The sequence below is a fragment of the Montipora capricornis genome, chromosome 1 (assembly GCF_036669925.1).
Source record: "Montipora capricornis isolate CH-2021 chromosome 1, ASM3666992v2, whole genome shotgun sequence".
In the NCBI taxonomy this organism is placed as follows: domain Eukaryota; kingdom Metazoa; phylum Cnidaria; class Anthozoa; order Scleractinia; family Acroporidae; genus Montipora; species Montipora capricornis.
This window is the reverse complement of record NC_090883.1, coordinates 53608830-53626329: the sequence shown is the minus strand read 5'-3', so window position 1 is coordinate 53626329 and position 17500 is coordinate 53608830. Positions and strand designations below refer to the sequence as shown.

General features: G+C 40.5%; 1 protein-coding gene across 1 annotated transcript in view; it reads right to left on the bottom strand.

Annotated features, from left to right (window-relative positions):
- Positions 1-230: 230 nt before the first annotated feature.
- LOC138050099 (golgin subfamily A member 6-like protein 7) overlaps positions 231-17500 on the bottom strand; it is a 43807-nt gene continuing 26537 nt past the window's right edge. Inside the window, exons 3-6 of the mRNA XM_068896575.1 lie at positions 11966-12436; positions 10169-10408; positions 3462-5731; positions 231-2053 (exon numbers count right to left, since the gene is read on the bottom strand). Coding sequence (XP_068752676.1) covers positions 5214-5731; positions 10169-10408; positions 11966-12436 — 1229 coding nt within the window. The 3' untranslated portion in view covers positions 231-2053; positions 3462-5213. The remainder of the gene's footprint in view (positions 2054-3461; positions 5732-10168; positions 10409-11965; positions 12437-17500) is intronic.

Below are 17500 nucleotides of genomic sequence, written 5' to 3'. Positions count from 1 at the left end.
ATTTTCAGAAGTTGAAGAAATTGCGCGACGAGGGCAAGATCTGCAACTTCTGAAAATAAAACTGATATTAATCCTTAGTTTTACGAAGAAACTTGCGATTACATGTTTTTTGATATATCGGCAAAATTATCTTTTACTCAGTAGGCCAAAAATGCACGCTGTTGAGCGATTTCGTAAGAAGTCGTTTCAGTGTTCAGTTAGCGTCAATGAATTGTAAAACGCACGGATCAACTAAAATGACATTTTATTTTTTACAACAACGCCAAAGCAGTAAAAGTAGCCCTTCTATGAAACATTTGTTACATGAAAATACTGAAAGTAATTTTGGTGGTAGGCTTTACATGTAAAAATATACATGACTGGACAGTAATTGAGGACAATTAAATATTACAAAGATTACACTCCAATATCAAACACACTAAAAAAATAAGAATTAAAATTAAGAGGTAAACCAAGACTAACCTAATACTAGGAGTTATCATTAATTATGAAGTGGGATCGTGGGGACGAAATTTGGGTTCTTGAATATGCGAGCGAGTATATGATGTTTCCGTCCTAGTAAACATCCTAATTCGAACGTGAGCATAATGCCTTACTTACATATCGATACATACGTAAATCCTGATCAGGAACTAGGCGTTTAGAATCCTACATGAAATCCTAGTAGAAGAAAGGACTAGCCCCACGATGTAGTACGTTAACTGTGTATGCAACACTTAAACAGCATAACGCATATTTGCACGTTTGGTTAAGCAACAATACTTCCGATTTGTATCAGGCGAGTAACTGGGCTACTTATCAACTTACAGTTCGACAGGTCACGTAAACTAAATGTCACGCTTTCCTTAACTTTACTACATTAGACTATGAAAACCACGAGGTAGTCTTTAGATATCCGCTTTACAATGCTCAGACTTGCTCAGACTACTGCGAAAACTACGAGGTGCGCTATAATCTTTGCGCATCTGACTTATGACGTCATTCAAAATGGCGCTGAAAATGCAGACGGTTGACGACAAATCTAAAGAAACGTCACCTTGAAACCACAGGACACCCAGGATTATGAACTGCGTTCTTCTTCGTCGAACGCAAAAATGAAATAAGTAGTTAACCTGACACTCACACATTAGCAAGCCAGACATTCTACATTTGACACAAAATGATCTAAAAAGCAGGACTTAACCGATTCACGCCTAAAGTGCCTTCAAAAATTGTATCCAGAGTAAAATCTAGAACTCTCACTCTCAGGAGGGAATGGGCTAAAACTGACTAATGAAAGGGAACGCATATAATTCGATGGGATACCGTTCCAGCCTGTAATATAATGATTAAAAAATGAAAATTTGAAGTAATTTGCAGGTGTCCTTTTAGACCTTATCGTAAAATTGAGGTTTCTACGTGGGCTCGTTGATAGTGACCGAAAAGAATCTTATTAATATTTGCACTAGGCAAATAAACTTTCTTCGTAACTCCAGCGATGGCCGGTTTAGGACCTCATGCCTTTCCTGATATGTTTTTTCTGACCCGCAAATAACTCGAGTAGCTCGTCTTTGAATCGACTCCATACTGCTGATATGCTTAACTAAATAAGGAGTCCAGGCCTGACAGATATATTCTAGTATGTCGGATGCCCAAAGGTCTTAATCAAAGGCCGTTGAAACTCCCACGGGATTGTTTAGACTAGGTGCTTACAACTCCAATACTAGGTCTATGTAACGGTATTTTCACAGATCAAGCTATTTTTAGACGCGTTCTTTAATAAGATTTGGCTTGCACCAGTGACCATTCTCAAATGATCCTATGGGTAATACTTGAATTTCTCTTACAATACTTGTGATTAGCTGGAAAGGTCTGGTTTCGCGAGAATATCAATCTAAAAATAAGCCAGGCTTTAAAAACGCCGTTCCACAAATACAATGAAGTTGTACACTCCTAGTCATGGGCTCCTGTTTGGACCAAAAGTATTCAAACCCAGCACCCTATTTGCTTTGCCACAGTTATAATTTATGTGGTAATTCCAAGAAATGGAAGACTTGAGCCAGACACCAAGATGCTATTAAGGACGTTCGCGCCAAAATCTTCCTACGGTGAGATTTTCTTCATTTCTCGCCTAGAGTTAGGTCATAAAGTACTTACTCCAAAAATGAAAAAAAAAATGGGGGTCACCGACTTTGTTTCGGAGAAAATGGCAGTGGAAAAATGCCTTAATTTCGAGAAATCGGTCATAATAGCGAGATGTAGGCTCATCTGCTCATCCATCGAAAATCATAAAAATAAACTGTTGGAGTGAAAGTTTCCATGCATAGGCTTTTAGGAGTGAGATTTTTAGATAATTGTATGCCACTAGGGATGTGGTGAACAGTAGATTTCATCCTCGACGAGTGTTTTCGTAAGCTCTATCCGTTGCAACCACTACCGGAATTCGATGGCACGAGGAAAGAAAATGTTAAAAAAAGATAACTTCTTACGGTGAGAATTTTTTTATTTCATCATATTTTGTAGATAGTAAGTAAAGTAAGTGATTCATGATTTTAAAAATAGGGGTCACCGATGATCTGAACGAGTAAAATCGATGTGATTTTGCAAAGCTCATGGAAAAGTTCGTTTGTCACGCTTTTGCGTGACCTGTCGGGCAAGGACTGGAACCCAACAGAGGATCGATCGTTGAAGAGATGAAAGGTTTTTACCGAAAAAAAAACCTTTTTCGAGCATAGCAACGACGTTTTAAGCAGGGGTCATCTTCATTTGGTTGGTTTTTTGTATAATATCTCCCCATTGCCGTCATGCTCATCCTCTGGAGCGGGTTTTTTGTGAAATTCAATCGCTGATAGTTTCCACGCAGGTCGGTACTATTCAAGCGGACGAGGACGAAAATACTCCTCAATTTTCACGAAAGTAAAGGAAAAGAATTTTAAAAACATGCATTCACTTGGAACTTAAGTTCGTAGGGTAATAAAAACATTAAAAAGAAATAGCCCCATTAAATTTAAGAAACGATTCGTCCACGACTTTTCCAAACTTTCAGCCACTGGTCTACTCGATCAGCTACCTTTTCCAGAGCTTTTCCATCCTCCCGCCCCCTTCTCTTTGAAGTTTCATGATGATTCGGAAATAAATGTGCCCTTCTTTTGCCGGCCTGTAATTTTTTCCTCGGCGTTTTTGTCGCCATGTTATTTTAACTGATGCTCGAAAAATTTGTATGAAAGTCAAGTAGACTAGTGCACGACTGATAAAACCTCGCGAATATCAGTCGTGCAGTAGTCTACTTGACTTTCATAAATATTTTAAATCAATTTTGACTGATCACGATCTTCTCTGATCCAACGCTGTGCAAGACTTACCGTCCACGGTTTTTGCAAAGGTTTTAAAACCTCAACTTCACTAATGCTCAAAGTAATGCGTGACATATTACAGTCGCGTTACATGCGCAGCAACGTTGCGCACAAACAATTAGCGCGAACGTCCTTAAGGGCTTCTCAGACAACCAGTAGTCATGCATGATAATATGGCTGATATGGGTCATTTGATTTTGATATTTGCAGAACGTTAACCTTGGACTTTTTGACACTTCATAGTAACGAGCCAGGAATTACACCAATCATAGGCACCATGGATATCACTTTGAAATTCTCTACAATCGGACTCTGAAGTAATTTTCCGATACAGGCTACTGTCGTCAGCAAGGAGTTTGCAGTTACAGTTAGTTGCCAAGGGAAAGTCGTTGATATAAACAAGAAAAAGTAGGGTCCTAAAATGCTTCCCTAAAGAACACCAGACCAGATGAATGGCCATTAATTATCACTCTCTGTTTTCTTGCAGTCAAGAAACCTAAAATCCAGTTTAATAGTTCACCTTTGATTGCCGTGATTGATTTTGATGCTTATGTCAAAGTTTGCTTCCGGGGATGCTCGTCGGAACTTTTGAATTTAAGCCCTAAAGGAGACCATCTGGGCGTGGCTCGAGCTTTTTGTGACCCCTAAAGTAGACCAATCTGGGCGTGGCTTAAGCAAATTTTGACCCTTAAACAAAACACGTTAAAAGGAAATTTGACTTCTGCTTCTCTTCGCGTAATTCTGTGTTTCTGCGCGGAACCCTAAACGAGACCTTGGTGGCTTAAAATTTTGGCGCTTTATCCGGAACACCCTAACCGAAACTAAAATCCAAAATTTATACCCCTAAGCGAGACGACGAGCATCCCCGTCTGTTTCATGTGGGAGACCCCCCACCCCTTGCGCTTGTGCTTGTGTCTCTGGTAAAAACCAAGCTTTATCAAAGGCCTTTGCAGAATTTATGAAAACTGCTTCCCCCGAAGACACGCTTACCGAGGGTAAGAAACCCGTCATGAGCAAGTTGGAGCAGTTTACTTTATGAGCGAGATTGTTTGAAACCATGTTGACTGATAATCAGAAAGAAATCTCATTATGTGTTCATGTATTGAAACCGCTGGAGCTACAAAGGAAGCTTGGAAAAAAATCCACGCTTGCGCACGAATCAAACACATAAACGAACGATATAACAAGATCGAACGCACCCCCGCTCCGCTAAAATTCTGATCCATCTGATTTATTAAGTTAGCTACTAGTTGCGAGTTTGCTGTGTAACTAGAAGCAGTTTAATGAAGGATTGTGAAAGATGTGAGTCAATTTGAACTGTGGTTATGACGACTCCAAGCTAGAATGATCATATCCTAAGCGGGTATATAATTACATTATCATTTGTAAATTTAATGATGGAAAGGACGTGGTTATGTCATTCAAACCCTGCGAACACTATTATCTAGAAAAGTCTCATTTGATGAAACTGGTACCAGAACAACACAACACAATGCATCTAACGTATGGACTGTATCTGATTATGCAATGGCAGCAAATACAGCGAGAAATGATTGACCTTTTTACCGCTCCCTCATACTTGAGGAGACCATTCGATTAACGCTCATGAAACCATTACCTTGGCTCCTGGTGATGCCCAAAACAGTTCTATTCCATGCTCGATTGTGGCTTATTACGAGGTTACCTTTGGTACCTTTTGAGAACAGAGATCTTGGTTTAAAGACATAAAAATCGGTCTTTAAGGCACTCGGTTAAGTCCCTCATAATACTTGGCTTAAGAGTGAAATCTGGGCTCGTGGATGAAATTGACGTTTTGATTTCGAAAAGTGCTTTCTCGGCGCTACAATGTACTACCTTGCAGATTTGAGGATAACTAGAACCTTAACTGCCCATTAAAAGCACTCCGTACAACTCGATTCCGGAGAGAAAGATATTATGTTTATCCGAAGAGTTCTTACCCGTCTGATAAATCCTGAAGTACCGAAAGGCGCCCAGCTCTCCATTGACCGACCACGTGTAAGAGTAGGGATGAGCCTTAAGCTCGCTATCATCTTTGTGTTCTTTCAGTATTGCCCAGGTATATCCATCAAGCGAGCCCTCCAGGCGCCAGTTGAGGATGTATGACTCTTGATCGTTCCGACTACGCGATAAGGTGTAGTGTGTAAGGTTCAAGACGTATTTAGCGGGTAAGTCTACACGCCACCAGGAGTTTTTTTCGTCTTTAGTTCCACTAACTGCTCCTCTGCCCTTTTCTAACAGATCTTTCGCAAATCCCTTATGATCAGAAGATCTGGTTGCGATTATTCGCGTTGATGATCCGCTTACCCAAATCCTCTTACCGAAATCGGTTGCGAAGGTGTAGACAACTCCTCGTTTTGCCTTAATGTTCTTTAGAGCCCCTGTATCGATAGACAAGGAAAAAACAACATCTTTCTTTACCCGCTAAGTGGCATGATTGAAAGATGTTCTTAATTTCACTCACAGGTCCAGCGGCCCTGTTTCTCAATGGAAACAAAAAAACGTGTGCACAAGAATAGAGCTCAGGGACGGCGGAGCGTATTTTGTATGGGGGGGGGGGGGGGGAAGGGGGCTAACAAGGAAGCACCGGAGACGCTAACGCCAGACGCCAGAAAATTTTGAAATCTTGAAGCTCGGAATACTATTTTTAGCATTCTCGACGAGAATATGAAAATTATTTTAATTTTTATTTTTTGCTTTAAATTGGGGGGGGGGAGGGGGGGGGTGGGGGTGGGGTGGGGATCGGTTAAGGGTGGTATTTACACGAGACTGGGACGAACTCAGACCGGCATGAGTTCGTATCGGCCTCCATACATTCCATTTTATGCGTTTACCTGAGGCTAGCCTGACAATAGACTCAGACCCAGTCTGATTTCGTCTCGGTTGCCTGACCGAGGTGAGGAATTCTTGTACCGGTCTGAGTTCTTACTGGTCTCATGTATATGACAACAAATCTCAGACAGGGTCCAAAGTATGCTTTTGGGTCAGCCATATATTGATTAGACAAACCATATTTTTTCATCCCGAAACCAGGTACCAATGCAATCATCTCGTCCCGGTTCCATGTAAATGGCTACAAAAATTACATACCGGTACAAGTTCACACCGGTTTGAGTTCGTTCCGGTCTCATGTAAATACCCCCTAACTCAATGTTGCACCCAATTCAAATCTCTCGGGGTTAAAGATTCTTTAAAATTTGTGTATTGTATTTGCATTATAATGTAGCATTCATATTTAAATGATATGGAAATACCTGGAACAGAACGTTTTATTCCCAAAGGGTTTGAATAGCCCTCTTCACGGTTAGTTTTTCTCATTTGCATAACAATGTAATCTAGCATGTATGTGAGGCAATTTCGGGCTATTTTGTAGTTTTAACCCGAAATTGACTCGCACCCACGTTAGATTACATTGTAATGCAAATGAGAAAAGCTAACCGTGAAAAGGACTATTGGGTACAACATTAAGTTTGCCGATCTCTTACAGAAACCTAAAAACTTCAGGCGTATTGAACGGGATTCGAAGAGGTCATGGTGTGTTGTTATCCCGTTGATACATACATCTATTTCAGTTTTGTATAAAAAAGATTAGTTTCCTCAGGATTTGTATGTGACACTAACATGTCTGACTGCAGTGAACTCCTGTCAAGAAAGGGCACAGCGCTGTCGCACAGCCCTTATTCCGACACGGCGTCCATTTAAAAGTTGACATTAAATTTAAGCGTTACATGCATGTAAGGAGAAGATCAGAGTTGGAAAGAAGTGATTAGCAATTTCGTCGCAAAAATCTTCACATTCTCTTTTGTAATGACCGCGATTCCTTCCATCATCATTGAGAATAACGATCACTCTGGCTGGTTTTAAAGCCGCGAGCAGCTGTAGCGAGAGTCAATTTGGTAACAATTAGCAACAACTTTTAGCCTAATTGTCTGGGACTGTGGAAAAGGTCTGGAAGTTTTGAATTTGCACACTTGCTAAATCGAAGCTAGCCAGAGATCATTGTATTGTGTACAAACTGGAAGGATCGAGGCCTCGGGGGAAGCACTAAGAGTTACAATTAATTGTACGTGACATTGAAAGGGTGCCGCTACGTTGAAAATAACTTTATAATGCACATATTGCAAAGATACATCTTTATTCCAACTACCATGTGCCTGGGCTTTTCAGATAATAAACATGTAGAATGCAACAGGCATATGTAAACATATGAATGAAGGGGTAGTTTCTAAAGAAACTGTGGTGTTGCGTCGGTGGGGAAGTAGTATACAAAAATTTGGTTTTATCAACGGAGTTGATAATGTAAATTGGCCACCGTACAGAGATTCTAAAAGCTGACGTTTCGAGCGTTAGCCCTTCGTCAGAGCGAATCGAGGGATTATGGGTTACGTGTAGTTTTTATAGTAGAGTAGGAGCTACGCTATTGGTGGTAACATGGCAACGTGAAAAATAGGAATATATTAGTTAAATGAAAAGCGTTCGTTAATACCGTGAGGATTAAGGGTGCCGATTTGAAAGATGAATTTTTGTTCCAGATTCTTGCGGCTTTCCGTCGTACCTAGATGTAGGGAAAGGCCGCAGATAGCCATGTGTTTTTTGGAGTGGTTAGGCAGATTAAAATGGCGAGCGACTGGCTTGGATGCATCCTTGTCATTCTTCTCAACATCGCGAAGGTGTTCGCGGAATCGGTCACCTAGTCGTCTACCTGTCTCACCAATGTATAATTTATTACATAACGTACAGGTTATGCAATAAATGACATTTGCGGAGGTACATGTGAAACGATCGGTGATCGTAACAGATCGCTTAGGTCCCGATATCTTGCTAGTGTTAACAATGAAAAGACAAGTTTTGCATCGTGAGCGCGCGCACTTGAAAGTGCCGGGTTGCTCGTTAGTTTTGAGCGCGCTTCTAACTAAAAAGTTGCCTACGTTTTTGTCGCGTGTGGAGGTTACGAAAAGATTCTACCAGTCTCGGGATCATTTTGGAGTAATTTAAAATTACTAAGAATGATGCTTTTGACTGCGTGATTATGAGGATGGAAAGTGAGGGTGAATGGAATTCTGTCATTCTTATCTTTTTGTGACGTTTGTAGTGATGACTGTCGATCAAATTGTTGGGCGCGATGATGGCCCGCTTTGACCACAGAGACAGGATAGCCACGTTTTTCGAAGAACTGGCACATCTCCTCTGATTTGCTGGAAAAATCGGAGTCATCACTACATAGACGTCGAAGTCTAAGAAATTGAGAATAAGGGATGGAGATCTTGACATGTGACGGATGTGACGATGAATACAACAAATAACTGTGAGAATCAGTAGGTTTGTAGTGCACACTAGTACATAGCACGTTGCCTCTAATAGAAACTTTGATATCTAGAAAAGCCAATGAAGTTTCCGAAATTTCCCAGGTATATTTAAGAGCCGGATGAAAAGAGTTGACGGAGGTTATAAATTGATCGAGTTCTTCTCTGCGGGATGAAATAGCGCCGATGCAGTCGTCGATGTAGCGGCCGTAGAGTTCAGGTTTGGGGCCGTTGTACTGATTAAAAAATTGGTGTTCAACATATCCTACAAAAAGATTAGCATAGCTAGGTCCCATTCTTGTGCCCATCGCTACACCATTAATTTGTTTGTAATAGTTGCCGGCGAATGAAAAACAGTTAAGCGTTAAAACTAGTTCGGCAAGGCGGAGGAGCGTTTCTGAGCTAGGTTCTTTGACAGTGCGTTGATCGAAAAAGTGTTTAAATGCTTGAGGACCTTCGCTATTAGGAATGACTGTGTACAGAGATGTAATGTCCATGGTGAAAATAAGTTTGTCTTGGCCGGAGAAATTGAAATCGCGGAAAATTTGTAGTGCGTGTGTACTGTCTTTAATGTATGATGGCAAAGATTTGACGATAGGCGTCATAATCCTGTCTAAGTAGCTAGAAATGAGTTCGGTGGGGCAACTACAGGCAGAAACGATAGGGCGACCTGGGTTGTTGGGTTTGTGTATTTTAGGCAAGAAGTAAATGCACGAAGTTCTAGGGGTGTTGATGATGAGATTAGTGGCAGTGTCCGGTAATTCTTGATTAACTATAAGATTTTGAATGGTGTCTTTGACAAGTTTTTGATTTTTGGAAGTGAGATCTTTAGGGATTTTGGCATAAAACGAGGTATCCGAAAGTTGCCGCAAAGCTTCTTTTTGGTAAAGGTCGGACCGCCAAACAACTACCGCGCCGCCTTTGTCGGCCGATTTGACAACTATGTCGTTGCGTTTACTAAGATTTTTAAGCGCCGCCCACTCTTCCGAGGAAAGGTTGGAAAATTTAGTGTTGTGATTGAATTTAAGTTTGTGAATGTCGTGACGGCATTTTTTGGTGAAAAAATCTAAAGAGGCAAATTGTCCCTCTGGGGGAGTCCATTTGGATTTGCGAACTAGAAGTGTTTCAAAAATATCTTTATTAGAAGTGTCCGAATCATCCTCTTTGTCGTGAAAAAAGGCTTTTAACTGAACGCGGCGAAGGAATTTTTCGACATCTTGCTTAATAGAAAATTCGTTGGTGCGTTTGGTAATAGGGACAAAATTTAGGCCCTTACTGAGAACAGATTTCTCTGAGTCAGTAAGCGGAAGATTTTCTGGAATTGTAATTACGGTAGCTCCTACTCTACTATAAAAACTACACGTAACCCATAATCCCTCGATTCGCTCTGACGAAGGGCTAACGCTCGAAACGTCAGCTTTTAGAATCTCTGTACGGTGGCCAATTTACATTATCAACTCCATATGTAAACATACACATGCGTCTTTGTTTCGAGGTTGGCGAAAATACACTTACATTTACGTATGTGCTGTCCTTCTTCTTGGATCTTTTCAATGTCTCTCTTTTCGCGTTCTTCCCTCAAGATTTGCAGTTCTTTCTTTGTTCGTTGATTATCTTCGCTCATCTCTTTAATTCTGTTCTTCAAGTTCAGAACTTCCTTATCGGAATTTTGGTTCTGTTCTCTCATTGAATCCCTCTCGCTAGTTATCAAATTTAGTTTTCCTTCCAGTTTCTCACAGTGAGAACAAGACTCATCTGCAAGATCAAAAAGTTAAAAAAATAACATTACTCTCTTGGCATACATGTGATGAGGAAAAAAAAACATTGTCCTTCTTGGCTGTTGCTTACTCAGTTTTGGATACTCAGGCACCAATAAGCTACAACAGACTCGTGGACTCCTTAATCCAGCTTTCGACGACAAAAAATAACTAAGACGGGAGGAAGTTAATTTGTATTGTTATTATCCAGTGTACTCACAACCTTGAATAAGATCGGCGAATAATCTACAGTAAATTTTGATTTGGGAATCGTGCAATCTACTGAATTTACTGTAAATATAGTTTATGTCATAGAAAGTGCAGCGTACGGGGTTTTATTCACGAGTTGTTTGTGTCAAAAACCCGAACGAGCGAGGAACGAGCGAGTGAGGGTTTTTGACACAAACAACGAGTGAATAAAACCCCGTACAAAGCACTTTCTATGTCGTGAACTGTTTATTACACATAAGACGAGAATTTTCATTAAAATAGTTTTCTGAACGCAGATTAGGAACAAAAACTCACTATCAATAGAACCAAATGCAAATTTAATTTAATTCAATAACAAAGTACGATTAGCACGAGATGCACGAGTGATTGGCATGGAAACGCCTTTACGCTATCGTTGATTGGTTATACTTCCACATGTGAGATAACTGTACGCCATTCTGATTGGCTGTATAAGCTTTTCCACATGTGAAAATAAAGTGTATAGATTTGTACAAATGAGCTTTATGGAATACAATTCTCATGTTATGTGTAATAAAATGTTCTACAGGTGGCAACGCACTCTGTTTGCAGTCAAGTTTACTACTTCAGGACTTTTTCTAGTGGAAGCAATGTACTCTTTTCTTAACGCTTTGTTATCTCTGACATTACATGAAAAAAGCAATAAAAGGTTATGTTTACCATGTCTTATGCCGTTCCTACTGAATGACAGCCATTGCCTCTTCCGACCAAGATACATTGGTGCCACAGGCAGAGCTTTTTAAAACTTGCTCAAGGTTTTTTTTCCAATAACCGTGATCAGATGAAACTGTACTGACATGGATGAGAAATCGTAAATTTGATCCATCCAAGATTGTAGCCTATTCTGTGCGTGATATTGAAAGGGTGCAAACGCTATTTTGAAAATGCACATACTGCAAACATACATCATTATTGCAACTCCCAATCTGGGCTTTTCAGGCATTATACTTGCATAATGCAGCATACATATGTAAACATACATATGTGTCTTTGTTCTGAGGGTGAAGGACAAGTGTCAATGAATTTAGCACTTGAGCACATTCATGAAATGAATTCAAACTCAAATCAAATCACGCGCCACGTTGGTGGGAGGCAAGTGCTCTCACCACTACGCCATCCCTGCTCCCAAAAAAAAAACTTTTATAATAATACAGATAATAATACGGAAACTGATACACTTAACACTAACGAATTGCCATGCATGTATTTCTCCTTCTGTGTACTTCTTTGTAGACAGATTTGCATCTAGATCACTCCGAATTGGTTTTGCGAAGGCGTATATTAATCTCTTCACTCGTGTGCGTACCTTGTTTATTAAGTTTTTTGTTAAATTTTAACTGTTCAGTTTCCTCCATAGCTTTCTTTTTTCCCTTGGGCACCGCTTCCAAATTTCCTTTAACTTTTTTTCCTTTCCCTTTTTCATCTTCCAAATCTTTGTGGGTCATCTTCTTTAAGGCCTCGTTTTTCCTTGTTAGCTGTGTGTTTTTGCATCTTGTCTGCTCTATTTCGTCCCTTAGCTCTTGGTTCTCCTTTTGGAGAGTTGTCATCTTTCGAAAATGTTCCTCGGTCTTTTCTGCAATCCGCCCATTCGATTCTTCGAGATATTTCTTCCAATTTTCCTGATCTTGCCGTACTTTTTGATTTTCTTGTTTACGATATTCCTTGAACTGTTTAATTTCGTTGTTCATTTTCAGAACGTCCTCCTCCAACTTTTTCTTCGCACTTCTTACCTTTTTTAGATCTTCTTCCAGTTTTACACAGTGAGAACAAGGCTTATCTGCACGATCGAAAAAAAAAAAACCTTTACATTTTAGTTTGGCATACGTCATCTTCGGAAACCCAGGGGCAGTCAGTTAATCGAGGCGGATTAAATAGGCGACGAAATTTTTCAAGATCGGACGAAAGTGTATGCTGGCATAAATACTACGAATATATTAATTGACTGAGCAGCTTTCATAGTTCCGGGAGGACTAGAGTGTCTAGTAAAAATACGAATTGTTGTTTAAGATTTTCCGGGCTTTCATGATCTGTGGTACCTTGAAGCCCCTTTTCATCCAAATTAAACATAGAAAAAATCTCACAACCGAAACCATAGGTCAAAGTCGCCGACCGTTTTACGTGCATCTTTTTATGATTAATGCCATCTCTTGCATAAACTGTACACTATGCAAAGAGATTAAAATAGGTAAAACAGGGAGAACTAGCAGACCGCTTTCCGTCAATACCTTCGAGATAAAGAAAGAATTGATAAAGGCGCGTCGAAACCAATTGCACGTCACTTCAATCTTCCTAACCACTCTCCCGTAACACGATTGGCATCACAAATAATCTTAAAAATCTTTCTCACGGTGACTTATTTAGCTTTAGAGCTTTCGTGCCCAATCGATAACAGAATAGCTACTACTCTAAAGTTTTCGTGTGTACTTACACGGTAGCTGTTATCTCGCCAAGCGAGAAAAGTTATAATTTGGATTTCCTTACCAGGGTTGAAAGACTCAAACGATGCATGGCTTAACTGGAGAACAAAATTTGGTTTTATCAACGGAGTTGATAATATAAATTGGCCAATGTACAGAGATCCTAAAAGCGAGGAATTGTGGATTATGTGTAGTTTTTATAGTACAATAGGAGCTACAGTGTTGGTGGTAACATGGCAACGTGAAAAATAGGAATACATAAGTTCAATGAAAAGCGTTCGTTAATACCGTGAGGATTAAGAGTGCCGATTTGGAAGATGAATTTTTGTTCTAGATTCTTGCGGCTTTCCGTCGTACCTAGCAGTACGGAAAGGCCGCAGATAGCCAAGTGTTTTTTTGGAGTGGTTAGGGAGATTAAAATGACGAGCAACTGGCTTAGATGCATCCTTGTCATTCTTATCAACATCGCGAAGGTTTTCGCGGAATCGGTCGCCTAGTCGCCTACCTGTCTCGCCAATGTATAATTTATTGCAGAACGCACAGGTTATGCAATAAATGACATTTGCGGAGGTACATGTGAAACGATCAGTGATCTTAGCAGATCGCTTAGATCTCGATATCTTGCTAGTGTTAAGAATGAAAGACTTAACTGATTAGAGTGTAATGTGAAGTGCTTGTTTCCTACCCCATATGGACCATGTGAGTGTTAGCCCTACTAATGGAAATGGGCCCACACAAAGACAGAGAAAACCAGGGTGACCAGGGTGTTAGTTGAACCTACGACTTTCGGGTTAGATCACCGCTGCTGAGCTACAAGGTCAGACGGGAGCAGGCCGTGGGAACTGAAGATGTTAAAGTCACGGCAATGAACATGTACAAGTACAAGGAAGGGTTACTGTAGGATGTTTCGTGTAGATTACATAAGCAGTGTGTTGCTATTCTTCGGAAAGTCGTACATGAAGAGTGCAGTGTAAAACGGGAGCGGTGAGCAATGTTTGACATTAAAGATCTTTGTTGTGTTTAATCCGGCTCATCTAGTTGACATTATGGTGACTCAAATGTGCAATTAAAAAAATTGGTCACCAAGCTCGTTTGCGAGATATAACTTGCTCAAGTTACTAATTTAATCATTGCGACTTCATCTATTGAGGACAAGTTTGTTCCATCGGTTCACGCTACGTTTTTTAGGAACAGGAAGCACAGCTTTGACGTAATTCTTGAAATAACAAAACAGGTGTATTTATTGTTCAAAAGGAATAATTTAATGCCTTTTTTATGGCACAGGCACACGTCTTGAAAAGGCACTGACAACAAATATTCCTCGGGTGCTACGAATACTTTTTTCCGTGTAACTTTTTTTGCTGACGTAAAATTTTTAAAAACGTTTTGCGGCACAAAGAGGAGAGGTAAGAGAATAAGATTATGCCAAAAAAAAGATAGGTCACCAACCTCGTTTAGGAGAAAACAGAAGGCAAACCAAGCTCGACCCCTCGACAACACGTCTCCCCGATAGCGCGGTTTCACTTTCACTCTCCGACTGAAATGACACTTTAGCATCATCAAGGGTATCACTCCACTTTTTGTTTTTGCTAGAGTCTAAAAATGTTCTTGTTTTGCTCTTTACTGCTGTGCTCTGAAAACTGCCATTCTTATTTCTAGCGAGCTTTCCCGCACGAAAGATCGCCATTTTGGAATGCTTTTGGCCACGTTCGATATATCAATATTCACACATGGCTACGAGTCTTTATGGTTAAATCTAAACATTGTTTTGTTTAGAAATATCTGTTGAGACTTGTAAGACAAAGAAAACAGGACTGAGACGTGAAATTTGACCATAAAGCTTCTTAGCCATGCCTGAATACGAACGTGGCCTACGCTGTGTTATGCACAGAACGGGATGCGCAGTGCAATTACTAGGGAATCACCTTAATGCACACTTAACAGGTTTAACTATGATTATCTTTGAACAAGACACTCCATAAAAAGCGTACACTGGGTTTCCTGTGGTACTTGTTACACAGTTGAACTGCAGGATTCCAGTTAATTTTTTTCAAGTGGGGGTTACTAAGACCATTTGAGGGTCACCCACGTGTCGCGCCAGCAGGGGCCCTTTGGGGCATAACCTGTGCAGTCTCTGACTTTTATGATGTTTTGTCAAAAGGAAGAAATTGATCACGTGCTAGGCAACCATAAAGGTGCACGTGATCATCTTGTGTCAACTGAATGAACTACGGGAAAGCATGTTAATCGTTCGTCGTTCTCAGAGTGAAAAAACGTCTTTGGTTTTTTAAGTGTGTTGTAATATTTAACTGAATATTTACATCTCATCTGTCGGGTCAGGAAGCCTTCTTTGTCGGGTTCCTGAGGACGTATCTATTTTGGCTTCAGGGTGAACTATTTACACAATTGCGAGGTTGAGCGGCCATGTAATTGAAAATCTGAACATCCATGAGATACAAAAACAGACTTGCGAATTATCGCAAATCACAATGCTGACAAGCACAAAAGCAGAAGAAATGGTTAATAATTATGAAGTTTGTTACTATCTGAATGTTTTTTGCAATGGGATGTCAAAAGGCAGGTGGATGTTATGCATAATAGGGCAAATTCGGGCGATCAAGTTGAGCGCGTGACGGGTGTAGAAAAAACGTGGGGTAGGCCATGGACTACCCTATGACCTACTCTATGGCCTACCGGTGGTCAATTAAAAAAAAAAAACGCTGCTGTTTTGGCGGCCGCGGTTTGATCAGTATTAACCTACTGATAGAACAAGGAATCGAGGAGCAGAATGCCGGATAAACTCGAGCATTGCCGCAAATCTTTCAACGCTAGGACTGTCTCACCAACAACTTTCTTCTGCTGTTTTGGCGGCCGCGGTTTGATCAGTATTAACCTACTGATAGAACAAGGAATCGAGGAGCAGAATGCCGGATAAACTCAACTTTGGGCAAACATCATCAAGACTAGTCCAACTATTGCGCGACAGTAAGGAAAACCAGCGGTCGTTGTGGACTGGGTTCCGATTTTTGCGAAAATTGCGAAAATTGCGAAAAATCGCAAAAATCGCAAAACTCTCAAAAGCTAGAGAAGGCAAGTCCCCCAAAAATGTTGCGATTTTTGAACGATTTTAACGATTTTTGCGAAAATTGGGAAAATTGCGAAAAAAAGCTATAGAACACAAGTCCCCAAAAGTGTTGCGATTTTTGCGATATTTGCGATTTTAACGAAAATTGCGAATTCTGCGAAAAATCGCAAAAATCACAGAACACTGAAAAGAAAGCGAAAACAAGGCCAGGACAAGAGTCGCGATTTCTCTCTGGGTCACAAACCCTGACATTACTTCTTGGGAATCGAGTGCCAGCCGTTTGGCAGCGTAAGAATTCTTGAATTTCACTGCGTGTGTCAACCAACGAATTCAAAATCACTGAACCTTCAATATATACTTTCTCCAAGCTTTTAAGCACTGAAGCAATCATTAGTAACTGAAAGCAATGAACTTTAAAAATAACTGGAATACAAATTCAGGAGTTGCTGAAAGTGTGGTGTGGTGTGAATAAATAAAACCATTTGCTCTTTCCATGTAGTAAACGCCACAACTTCCACACATTAAAAGAACAAACAATAACGCGCAAAGATTGACTCAAGGATTTGGTGCACATGGGGATTCCTTCTCATGGGCTCCCGGGGCCGCCCCACGACCACTCTGGCTGATGTCACATTGCACCTCCAACAACTCGCTAGATGTGTAATTAAACAGGACATGGACAGAAGCGATGAGGGCTTTCACATCGCTCCAAGCCTTCTCTTGCGCGTCCGACCAACACCATTCTGTGTTCTTGAGTGTAAGGTCACGAAGTGGTTTCATTCCGTCAGACAAGTTGGGTAGGAAATGACTAAGATAATTGACCATACCATTAAGGCGCAAAACATCATCTGGCTTTTCAGGACGCGGCATCTCAATAATCGCCTTGACGTTGTGTGGATCATCTGGTCTCATACCTTCAGTTATCAGGAGATGTCCATGAAAAGTAAATTAAGTGAAGCTATGATCCTCGCAGTTATGAACGAAATTTTAGCAATCGCTTAGAGAAATCGGAAGCCTGAAAATTTCAGGACTTAACTGGGTTTGAACCCATGACACTTTGAAAGTAGAGTACATCGAAAACCTTTCTTCAGGGACTAGCGATGGCCTTCAGCAATTATGGCTTAAAGTACAAACGCGATCTTGTAAATCGTTTTTATTAAATACTGTCTATCGACCACCTTGCTCTCCCGTGAAGTTCCTTGATGATCTTACACGTGTTTTCATCGACTCACTTTTACGTGGTCTGGATGTCTTTGTTATCGGTGATCTGAACTGCAACTTGCTCAGAGAAGAGTATGAATCTAGAGCCTTCTCGGATTTCTGTACAACATTTAATTTA